At 41.5% G+C, this 12,500-nt stretch overlaps 1 protein-coding gene across 3 annotated transcripts in view; it reads right to left on the minus strand.

Annotated features, from left to right (window-relative positions):
* triob (trio Rho guanine nucleotide exchange factor b) overlaps positions 1 to 12,500 on the minus strand; it is a 110,068-nt gene that overhangs the window by 53,182 nt on the left and 44,386 nt on the right. For all 3 annotated transcript variants that reach the window (XM_060871255.1, XM_060871254.1, XM_060871256.1), the window contains 7 exons: positions 8,703 to 8,894; positions 7,675 to 7,806; positions 6,943 to 7,173; positions 4,615 to 4,737; positions 3,142 to 3,333; positions 1,702 to 1,871; positions 389 to 563 (listed from right to left, as the gene is read on the minus strand). In XM_060871255.1, the coding sequence (XP_060727238.1) occupies positions 389 to 563; positions 1,702 to 1,871; positions 3,142 to 3,333; positions 4,615 to 4,737; positions 6,943 to 7,173; positions 7,675 to 7,806; positions 8,703 to 8,894 (1,215 nt within the window). The remainder of the gene's footprint in view (positions 1 to 388; positions 564 to 1,701; positions 1,872 to 3,141; positions 3,334 to 4,614; positions 4,738 to 6,942; positions 7,174 to 7,674; positions 7,807 to 8,702; positions 8,895 to 12,500) is intronic.

The following is a 12,500-nucleotide window of genomic DNA, read 5'->3' on the forward strand; positions in this document are numbered from 1 at the left end:
CATATGTGACTCCTGTTACTAAAGGACCTTGTTGAAGACTCCGGTGCACTGGCTATGAACTGGCTTATGAAAACGATAGCACTGGTATTAGGTGACATTACACCAGCCACTAATAAGAAGGGTGTTTTATAGGAATCGGGTTACGCTGGTTGTAGATCAGGTGTCATGGGTGATACTGAAATCTCCTAGAATCACTTTGGCTAACATCCATCATTTAACTTCATTTGACTTTACCTTAAATTAAAGGTAACAAATACACGTCCACAATACAATGTGCTGGATCAAGTGCTATTCTATAAGCTGCTGAACCGTGCTGATGGAAACCTTGCCTCTAGAAATACGGTCATAAGATTTTCAGCAAGCGTTGAGCTGAACTGAATGAACTCACGTCGATGGCGTCCCTCTCGAAAATGCGCAGCTGGAGGAACAGCTCCAGTTTGATCTTCCTCTCCTGAAAAAGCTCTTCCATACGACCCTGAGCCTCGTCCAGCTGCTGCAGCACGCTCTCGATGTGCGCCATTGAGCTGTTGTGTGGAGTTTTGTTGCTGGAGATTGCAGAGTCTCTGTAGGTGAGAAAAATGACATGGGTTAAAAGTCTACCATGAAGTCATCCATCAATACAACCATCCATTTTCTGAACTGTTTATCCTACGCAGGGTCAGAGGGGCCTTTAGTCCTATCTCAGGACTGAGACACCCTGGACAAGGTGCCAGTCCATCACAGGGCACAATCACACACACTCACACACTAAAGACAATTTAGAGACTGAGGAACTGGTGGAGGAACCCAAAGAAAGCCAAGAAAACCCCCAAAGAAAGACAGGGCTGGAATCGAACCCCAATACCCAGAAATCCCAATGAATAAAACTGTTATTATAGAAGTGAGTTGACATACGGCTAAGTACGGTGACCCATACTCAGAATTCGTTCTCTGTATTTAACCCATCCAAAGTGCACACACACACACACAGCAGTGAACACACACACACACACACACACACACACCCCGTGAACACACACCCGGGGCAGTGGCAGCCATTTATGCTGCGGCGCCCGGGGAGCAGTTGGGGGGGTTCGGTGCCTTGCTCAAGGGCACCTCAGTCGTGGTATTGCCAGCCCGAGACTCGAACCCACAACCTTAGGGTTAGGAGTCAAACTCTCTAACAATCAGGCCACAATAAACTAGTAAAATAAATATAAAATATTTGCTGTGGGGGCACGGTGGCTTAGTGGTTATCACGTTCGCCTCACACCTCCAGGGTTGGGGGTTCGATTCCCACCTCCACCTTGTGTGTGTGGAGTTTGCATGTTCTCCCCGTGCCTCGGGGGTTTCCTCCGGGTACTCCGGTTTTCTCCCCCGGTCCAAAGACATGCATGGTAGGTTGATTGGCATCTCTGGAAAATTGTCCCTAGTGTGTGATTGTGTGAGTGAATGAGAGTGTGTGTGTGTGCCCTGCGATGGGTTGGCACTCCGTCCAGGGTGTATCCTGCCTTGATGCCCGATGACGCCTGAGATAGGCACAGGCTCCCCGTGACCCGAGGTAGTTCGGATAAGAGGTAGAAGATGAATGAATGAATGAATGAGTGTTTTGCTGTATACCTGGTACTCCATATAGCTGCTGATGAAGAACATTAATCAACCAGTCAGGACTGAGTGTTCAACAACACTGTTATACCTCTTTTACCGCTATCATTTTAGTACCTGAGCTGCTGGATGAGCTCCTCGCCTTCTTTGATGACGTTAACAGTAAACTGTAGCGTAGTCTGCTGTTGCTGCCCAAAGCGTTTGATCAGATCCTGCACAGCCTCCACCGACTCAGCATACACGTCATCCAGCAGCTCCTTCTGCAGCTCCTCCAACCATGTCCACAGCTGGACAAAACGAACAAAAACAGGAAGTATTTTTTACTGATGTTACCTTTGTTTTTTTAACTGTTAAAACTTTAGGAGTTGGTAAATTGGCCTTGAGTAAGATACGTTTATAAGAATCCAGGTTATGACTTGGATCACAGGCCTTGGGTACCTTCTGATATCTTTCTGGCATCAAGTTTCAGGATCTAATAACTTTGCCAAGCTTGTAGGTGCAGGTTCCCAAGCTTAGGAACACCACATCTTTTGGAAGCATGATGACTCACGGATTTAATATGTCATGGCACAACTTGTAAATAATATCTGATCTGTCTAATAGCTGTAAGGGCGTCTATTGAAAACAAATGGCTCTCGGACTGGAGCATGATAGAAAACGTAATTCGGTGTTGCTGCATGCCTTAAAAAGTTTTTTTTTCTAACCCCAGCAGCCTTAAAAGAGCCACACAGACTCCAAGATATAAAACGGATAAAAGGACACACAGATACAAGACAGACGAGGTAAAAGAGACGGGAGGGAAACTCAGCTTTCCTGGTGCTGGTGCCATCTGCTTGTACTGGCACGCCAAGGAAAGTGGAGCTTGAGTCTCAGCAAGTCTAGCGAAAGCTTTTTTTCCCCCTCTGCCCTTATTCCATTTCCATCTCAACCTCTCGCAAGGTCCATCCCGCAGTCATGAACTGGAAGCCTGTCCTAGTCTCTGATTTACAGATAGCAGATGGCTAACCTTGTGCCATATGGCCACATTAGGTTAAGTGTTATTTTATGCTATTTACTATGGCATCGTTAATGCATCGCAATTATCTTCGCTAATGCTTGTGGAGTATGAACACGTATAAGGGCAACAGTCCAGGGTCTAAACACGCCAACAGACTTCAACGGACTGCAGTTACAAAAAATAAAAAGGAGATCTTGGGGCTAGTTACACTAGAAATGGAGTAACGACATTTCTACAGTCTTCACACAGCTAGTTTTATTTTAAACAATGCTAGCATGCAATTCTGAAATATTTGGCAAAAATGTTTAGTATAAAATCATAGAAAAGACGACTGTCGGTGGTCTTAAAATCAATACAGACCACAGATACAGACAGATATACAAAGATGCATCTTTGCTGATGTTAATCTCAGAAACCAAAGCAGTCATGGAGGATCAGGGTCGACCCCAAATGACCTGTATTATTTAATCGAGTTAAATAGACGTCTCTGGTCAGAAAGAAAATACCACAGTATTGCTTGCTTTTAGCCAGAATACAAAATTTGTGTCACACAAACGCACCTCTTTGCCGTGAGTATGGAAAGCCACGGACATGTCCAGCAGGACTTTTCTCTGCTCCACGCGCCTCACAAAGTCCTGGATGCGGTCCTGTAACTGGTGGGCAGCTTGGTAGATCTCCTCTGGGTCACACTCGCCGGTCTGGGCCAACTGTTCGGCCGCCTCCAGCAGCTTGTCTGCGTTAGTGTACGTGTTCTGAAAGAGATCCAGTTATACAAGCTTTTAATGGAACCTCATTGACTTCGCTTTTACTTCCTCTTGGTTACATTCGCATTAAAATCTTATTACTTTTAATCTTATTCATCTAAAATTACGTTTATTATCTTTAGTGAAGTTTGTTAGATGTTTGTTAGACCCCAGGGGAGACCCGAAGGAATTCATTTGACATAAGTGTAGAAACTGAATTAAATATAATATAACAGTGGATTCAGAAAGTATTCAGACTAACAGTTGTTGCTTAGTGACATAGGGGCTGTGGTAGCTTAGTGGTTAAGGTGATGGTCTACTGATCTACTGATCAGATGGTTGGGATTTAGAATCCCAGATCCACTGAGCTGCCACTGCTGGGCCCCTGAGCACGGCCCCTTAACCCTCAATTGCTCTGTTGTATAAAATGAGATGAAATGTAAGTCGCTCTGGATAAGTGTGTCTGTACTGTAAGTGCCATAAACCTACATATCGTGGCTATCGGGCGGAAACCTCGTATGTCCAAATTTGGTCAATTTCATATTTTTTCACATATCGATGCTATTGCTCAGTCCCCACGTGGGTCTGTTATTTTTACAAGTTATTAACCAATCTAAAGTCTTGAAAATAGCTTGAGCACAAATCTCATAACTCCATTGGACACTTCAACTGTCCACCTCTTCCTCACTCCGTGGGAGAGCTTCACGGCATATTTCTCCTCAAGAAGAGTCGCAACGACGCAATCAACACGTCTTCTGAGGTAAATGTCTTCAAAACACTGGGCTCAAAGAAAAAAAAATCTTGACCCCCGCTAGTTCTGGTGCTCGTCTGAGGACAGGAATTTAGCGCAAGACAATCCACTGTAACGAGGACTAAACCCTGTGTACTGCAGATAAGGTACGGTGTTTTTTTAATGTCCTGAAAAATAACGGTTTTGGAGATACGAGGATTCCGTCTGACAGCGACGATCTGCTGTTAACTCCTCAAGTTGGGGTCCAGGGAGATTGTAATTATGTCAGGTGTTAAGTTTTAATTATGATGTCATAAGTTACTTTGGTCGGGGGAAGATGAATTCTATTAATTAACTAGAAATAATATAGCAAGATTTTATTTTAACACTAACGTTAAACATTCAAAAAAAAAAGGGAAGACAGACAGAAAACAATAGAAACAATAGGAAAATAGTATCATGATGCAATAGCAATGAGGACAAATAAAGGTCACCAAAATTCCAAAGCTTCATTCAGACCTCTGTGTGGTTCTGTGGATGATTTGGTTTTGTCTCCTCACCTGTGCCACCTCTTCAAAATCTTCATGCCGTTTCTGCAGAGCTCGTGCTCGGTGCAGGGACTTCCCCACACCCGTGTGTTTGCTGAGGAACGCCTCGCCGTGATTCTCGATCCAGTCCAGGACCTGATGGAAAAAGCAGGAGATAGAAAGAGAAATAATAATAATAATAATAATAATAATAATAATAATAATAATTGGGGGCACGGTGGCTTAGTGGTTAGCACGTTCGCCTCACACCTCCAGGGTTGGGGGTTCGATTCCCACCTCCTCCTTGTGTGTGTGGAGTTTGCATATTCTCCCCGTGCCTCGGGGGTTTCCTCCGGGTACTCCGGTTTCCTCCCCCGGTCCAAAGACATGCATGGTAGGTTGATTGGCATCTCTGGAAAATTGTCCGTAGTGTGTGATTGTGTGAGTGAATGAGAGTGTGTGTGTGTGTGCCCTGTGATGGGTTGGCACTCCGTCCAGGGTGTATCCTGCCTTGATGCCCGATGACGCCTGAGATAGGCACAGGCTCCCCGTGACCCGAGGTAGTTCGGATAAGCGGTAGAAGATGAATGAATAAGAAGAAGAAGAAGAAGAAGAAGAAGAAGAAGAAGAAGAAGAAGAACCACAAGGGGGCTCCTGGGAGCAAAATATGAGCCTCTTGTGAGTGAAAAACAAAACAAAATACTAGCACTCTTTGCAACCATCAAGTTTGTTTAATCGTTTTGAACCTACAAGATGATTAGTCGGATTTTTACAGACTCATGAAGCTGTTTCTTGTATCGCAGTGTTGTGATGCCTCGTATCGTGAAGCAGAGCCACTCTTAACACCCTGAAATAGGTTATTTACCAACAGCCCTAGAGTCACTGTGGCTTTAGTTTCCCCCAATAACCCTGGAGTCACTCTAACAACCTGAATATTCAACAAACTTACTTTTTAACTGCGTGTTCTTACACAAGTTCTTGCTAATATTTGGTGATTCTTCCTGTAATAAAGGCTTCGACTCCAGAGCTACTTTTTTTGTGAATACAGCCTCAGCAATCTATTCACTATAGTACATTTAATCTGGCATATGGCGTTCTGAACGTTTCCGTGTGTGTGTGTGTGTGTGTGTGTGTGTGTGTGTGTGTGTGTTGTGCATGGTGTATTAATATGAAAGAAGAGAAGCAGACCATTTGCCGTACAGATGTGTTTCATGGAGAACTCCTTCTCTTGCCTATTATTTTACGGGGCATACCCTTGATGTAATGAGCCTAAAGAACAAAGTTACCATGGTAACCTTTATGGAGCACATGTATGTGTTTACAAATGAAAGTTTGTCTGGAACTGAAAGAAGAGAAAAAGTGAAAGAAATTCTAGTAGCCATCATCAGGTCCACCTGAAAAGTGGTTAAACCTGAGAAGTATTTTTTGTTTGTTTTGGGGTGAAGATGGCTGATGCAAACAGACTCAACAAGCTTAATGCAGGAGTCTCTGGTTGAGACGTCTGAGAGGAGAATGATGAGGAAACTTCTCAGTATCCTTAAGCACAGGACGCCACAGGACTTGTCCCTTGTGTACACTGGAGCAGTCTTTCACAAAATAATTTCCTTCTGGATTAATAAAGTTCTATCGTCTTATTTTCTCTCGTCTTCAAGCTATTTAGACACTACATGCTCACTACTAGTGGTGTGGCATCATCATCATCATCATCATCATCATCATCAAGGGTGATCTATGTTCACATGGCAAACTGAATGACCAAAATAAGTACCTAGTAAAATAAGGAACTCAGATTAAAAGTAGAGGTTTTGCTCTTCCACTTTATAAAGGACATCAGAACGTGTATATAGTACTGTAGGTCTTTACCTCAGCAAACACAGCACCCAGCCTTTGGAACCCAGCCTTGAATTCTCTTCGAATGTTTATTAGATTGAAAGTTAATTATTCTAATTATTCACTCACTCATCTTCTACCGCTTATCCGAACTACCTCGGGTCACGGGGAGCCTGTGCCTATCTCAGGCGTCATCGGGCATCAAGGCAGGATACACCCTGGATGGAGTGCCAACCCATCACAGGGCACACACACACACACACACACACTCTCATTCACTCACACAATCACACACTACAGACAATTTTCCAGAGATGCCAATCAACCTACCATGCATGTCTTTGGACCGGGGGAGGAAACCGGAGTACGCGGAGGAAACCCCCGAGGCACGGGGAGAACATGCAAACTCCACACACACAAGGTGGAGGCGGGAATCGAACCCCCAACCTAAGCCACCGTGACCCCCTTCATTCAGTAATATGAATTCATTTAAACAACTATAACCCAGGTTGGTGTTCGATGGTGTCGTACCTGTTGGACATCTTGTTGGAAGACACAGAGCTGCAGGCGCTGATGCAGACGGAGTTTACGGTGCTGCCAGATGTTCTCCAGCTGCCGCTGGTGATGCAGCACCTCGTGGATGATGTCCAGGACGTGGTTCACTGCCTTTGAGTAGTTGACGGACGCTGTTAAGGAATCTGCGCTGCCGTGAGTCAAAGGGCGTTGGAGTTTGTCCAATAACGCTTTGCCATCTTGACTCACCTGTTCAAACATAGCTGCTGTGAGATTCCTACAAAACCTTTGAGACATTTTCAATGTTATAACTAAAATTTTAAGGAGAAAAAAAAGGGAAAGTTTTGGCCTTTCAACAGGCATCATACGTCTGACAATCTGATTTGGTTTTTTTTGAAGGAAAGTTTTTAATAAAACTTTTCAAAATAATATTTAAGCAGATAAACACTTAACCAAAGGGATGTGCACACTTATGCTATCAGGTTATTGCTTTGTCATAGTTTTTCTTAAATTTTTTATTTTTAGATCACAACAACTTTAACAGGGGTGTGTTGACTTTTTGATGTTGACTGCAGTCGTCTTGCTTCTATAGCTAAGACATAGACGAAGTAAAACAAAGTGAGACGAGTGACTTATAGTTGTGATGTGATGGTAGAGACAGTTGTCCTATCACAACTAGCAATAATAAAAAAAGAGAACATAATAAAACACCATCTTAAGGAGGGTGAAAGAAGCTAAAAGAACCTGTACCTCGGAGTAAGCAGCCGTGATGTGTTCATACAGTCCTTGGTGGTGGTGAATGGTATCTTCCAGGTCCTGAAGCTCTGAGGGAAGTTCACCCTCACCACATGCCTTACACCACGACTCGACATTACTCAGGTACTGGAGAAGAAGATATGAAAATATGACCACTATTAATAAGTATACAAAAAAAAACCCACAAACTCCTGCTTAAAAGTTTTATTTGAAATAAATGGCAGTGTGTTGAGCACGAAACGAATCGTGTTGAACATTTTGCAAGGAAAAAAAAGGAGATTTGGCTAAAAATGTAATATTTGATCATGACAAAAAAAGCAAAGATCCGTCCATCCATTTATCCATCCATCTAGCCAAGACTCGTACATCTAACGTACGAAAGCCTTTCTTTTTTTTATTCTTCTTTGTTTTTTTAAATGGGAGAAGAACAAAGAGCACATCAACCTAATTACACTTCTGACAACAAGCAATTACTGTTCAAAGAGGATGATAAAAGAGAAGACTCGATAGTGTTGCTCTCTTTTTCTTTCTTTTCTCTCGCATTCACGCTCTCTATCTGGAGCTTGTAACACACACACCCAGAAGCTTTTTCTTTTCTTTTTACAAATACACTGCTATAAGTCAGACAATCTCTCTACATGCTTAAAGATTTATCCAGACTACATAAATCTTGAAGGAAATTTTTAGTTTATTTTTGTCTTACACGTTACAGCAAAGTGCAAACGTGTGAACAAGCTTCAGACCAAATGAAAACAAATGAAATGTCATTTATAACAACAGTTTCACTGATGTTCTTTTATAGATGTTAATGTTAAGGTTTTCACATTCGAAACAAAAGGATATTTTACATCTTTCTTTCTGGATGTGATATAAATATTTCGGTTTGCTCATCCCACATGGCAAGAAAGCAAGAGACTTAAACCCAAAAGTTTATTTTCCAGTTAGTCCAGCATAAGTAAATGGTGCACTGATGAGCCAAACATCCCGTAATTATGTACATATAATGTGTATTTCTGCACTACCTGGTCAGCTTTCTGGTGGAAACTAGCCGACATCTCCAGCATGGCGCTTCTCTCATCCAGCGCCGAAGCGAAGGCCTTCCACTCTCGCTCGAGTTGTGCTGAGAGCTGCTGGATCTGCATTGCTGCGTAGTGACCACCCTCCAGGAGCCGCTTGCCCACTGCTGTGATGCGGCTGATGTTCACGTACACGTTCTGCACATAAACACAAGAAACACACACTCCTAAATGTCAACCTGATTTTATTTCCTGGTCTTGTTACTTTAAGGGTTTCAATCTCATATAGCAAATAAATCTCCATATAGCATATAAAGCTATAACAAGCTAAAAGATTGTATTAGGAACACATAATAGCTGCTTGAAGATTCATCTAAGAATAAATGTGAGAAAGTGTACATGTTCTTCATGTTTGGACAGAATTTTATTTAAAACCATATTTGACCTGTCAACATTGCTCCACCTTAAACTTCAGAAACAGGGATCGATTCAAGCTCGCACTCGGACAGAGGAGATCGTTTTAACCTCCTGGGAATGTCTGAATGTTCATTTATAAAATCTTATAACTTTTCTAAAATTGTTATAAGAAAGTCCATATCTGGTATAAAACTTCATACTGCACATAATAATAATAATACTAATAATAATAATACTAATAATAATAATAATAATTTCTGCACCTATTGTGCAATATACAGTATTTACTACTGAGCAACTCACTTAAAAAAACAAACAAACAAACAAAAAAAAGCTTTATTATAATATTAAAAAATAGATATATATATTTTTTTTTACACCTTTGAAAAAATAAATAAATAAAAAACTTTAGCTCAACAAATTCCATCCAAATAGGAACAGTATGATATATATTGTGTGTTGTTATTATAGCTCTGACACTGACTGCACTGACTGCTGAAATAAAAAATGCTTGCTAGCAATTTTTTCCCTAGATGTTCACCAAGCAACAGTAAGAAAATTGCAAGGTGAAAGTCATTTATTTTACTAACCCAAGACTGATTGCTTAACTAACCTGTGATCACATTTAACTCTCAGCTAGAAATGAGCTTTGCTGCTCACTGCTGCTAGGTGTTTTCCACTGTAATACTGGGTTGTACAGTTTCCTAAATAATTTATATCATTCGATCCCTAATGCACATGTAATGATAGTGTGGTAACCAGAGCTCCCACACTCACTGATACCTCAGACTGGGGTAATTACCCAGCCCAGGGGCATCTGTAAGAATCAATACAATGAATGCTCAGGTCTGTGCCTGGTGGTCCATTTTTGATTGGGCAGAGGGACACGTGATTTAATTCCACACATGTACAGGATTCCTGAATGCTTTATCAATGACGAATAGCTTTAAATTTTTATTCCCCTGTGTAGTTAGATGTCAGAAGCTCGAACGGCTTCCTGCCAGACCACCAGAGGGTCCTCATGTCACGCTGTGTTGTGTTTATGTGGGCGGTACTTTGTCCTTACCTGTTTGTTGTTTCCTGCCATCGCACCTGTTCCTAGTTAAACTTAATCACATGTCATATATATGCGTGTTCCTTTGTACAGTGTATTTCATAATGTGTCATATGTTAAAAATTCCAAGCATTTTTTAACGGCACCAGATGATTTTCATCACATTTCCATAGCATTAGCACAGCATTACTATTTCACCTTAACTGCCCCCACAGCCAAAAAAACATAAGTTACCCTGAATCTAATGAGACTAAATAAAACAAAGTGATCATTTATGTTAACATTAAATGATCACTTGTTATTATTAAATGATAGATATTTTGGATGAATCACTACTTTACAAGCAGTGCTAAGGTCATAATACTGTAGGCAGGATAGTGAACGTTACTTATACTGTATATACTGTAGAGTATATTATAATATCAAGTGTAATTAAGACAATTATGAGTTCCACCTTTAGAAATCCCTTAGAAAGTGCCAATGGATTTTTTTGGTCAAAGGGAAATACATAAAACTTTTGATGATTTTTCCTACACGAATAAACTAATGAACCCTGTGCAATACTAGAGTGCTCACATCTTCAAAACACTGATGTGTTTCCTTTTATAATTAAGACTTCCCCTGAAGTCCAAATCATGTTGGACACACTTGACTATTGGACCACAGTGTTTAAAATTTCTAGATTAATGTGAACTTCAGACAGTGTGAGTCCACTGTAAGGAAAGAGGCCTTGCGTAACCTTCTGACAAAACCACATATATAATATTACATCATCAAAGCCAATCCAAGACAGCATGGCATGAGGGTACAGCCTCCTGTCTCTTTTATAGGGTGAAAAGAATGAATAAACGCTCAATGACCGTGAAGCAAATCCATTCCTATACAACACTGATAGTTTTATGCATAGAAACCTTTGAAGAGTATAAAATGTCATTTAAAGCGGCCCATGCATGAGAGATCACATTCTATCTTGGAAAAAGAAAATACCCTCATCGGTCACTGTAGTTTGGACACCTGTATTCCTGCTTATCCAGTCATGTGCCAGCAGGGAAATACACAAAATCGTGCAGATGCTTCCAACACTAGAATAAGCAGGACATATGATCAAAGAGACTTTGATCGTTTTTTATTTAAGAAACTGCCGAACTACTACGGGCCTTTTTACACCCGGTCACTTCATGTGTTGTCTCTGATCCGATAGTTGTCTGATTTGTTAAAACTGTTCCATTTACATTAGACCACATAAACGTGTCTCGGTCAATCGGATATCGATCCGATCTTTCTACTCCCACCCAAAATGCTAATATATTTTACCTCATTTCCGGGGAAATTGAAATGGAACACACTTTGGTGTGTGCGGTTTTCAGAACGCGATCAAAAAGAAGAAGAAAAAACTGGTTACGACGTTTATGTTACAAAAAACAGCGTTTACTGTTTGCTGCATTTTCGCTGGCAGCAGCAGCGCACTTTAAGAACCGACGAGACGCCTGTGTGAAAGATCACCTGAGTGACGTACTTCTGTTTGGGAGGAGTTTAGTGCTGACGTATGTGGCTTGAACAACCACATTCATTTACACCTGTCCAGTTTCATCTGAAACACGTCCCAGACCACCTCCTGAAGGGGTTTGTACTGTCGGATTTATATCAGTCTCCAAAACGTTTCTGAGGGCCTTTAGACCTTGTCTTTTTACCGTCGGATAGATATCGGATCACAGAAAACGTGTGAAGTGACCAGGTGTAAAAAGCCCCTCAGATAACTGCACAACAGTTTCAAAATTTTAGTCAGATTGAAGGAGAAACAAAAAAAATGTGAGTGGCAGTTCTGTGTGTAGAAACACCTTGGTGATGAATTACCACTATTTATAATCATGGTGAAAAGAAAAGCATGTCAGAACGGAAAAGACATCGGACCCTGAGGCAGAATACCACACGGGTTCCACCTGTCAGGAAAGAACAGGAATCTGCTCCAGTGGGCAAAGGCTCACCATAACTGATGGGTGGAAAAATATCCAGGTCTGACCAATTGTACATTCTTCTGCAACTGAAGATGGTTGGGTCAGAATGAATCCATGAATGCATACACCATACTGCCTTGTGTCAACAGGTCAGGTTGGTAGTTTACCAGGTTGGTGGTTTACTGGTATAGGAATTGCTTTCTTGTCACACCTTATGGCCATATTTTCCCTCCTTCTATAATATGTACTTACACAAGACGGGTCCATTAACATGGCAATGAGTTCAGTGTATTTTTAATGGCATCCCAGTCAGTGCAACTGACATCTGCAGCAATTGTCATGCAATCACGTCAACATGGTAGAGAAGCTCAAAGAAAC

Source organism: Tachysurus vachellii, chromosome 5, assembly GCF_030014155.1.
Source record: "Tachysurus vachellii isolate PV-2020 chromosome 5, HZAU_Pvac_v1, whole genome shotgun sequence".
In the NCBI taxonomy this organism is placed as follows: domain Eukaryota; kingdom Metazoa; phylum Chordata; class Actinopteri; order Siluriformes; family Bagridae; genus Tachysurus; species Tachysurus vachellii.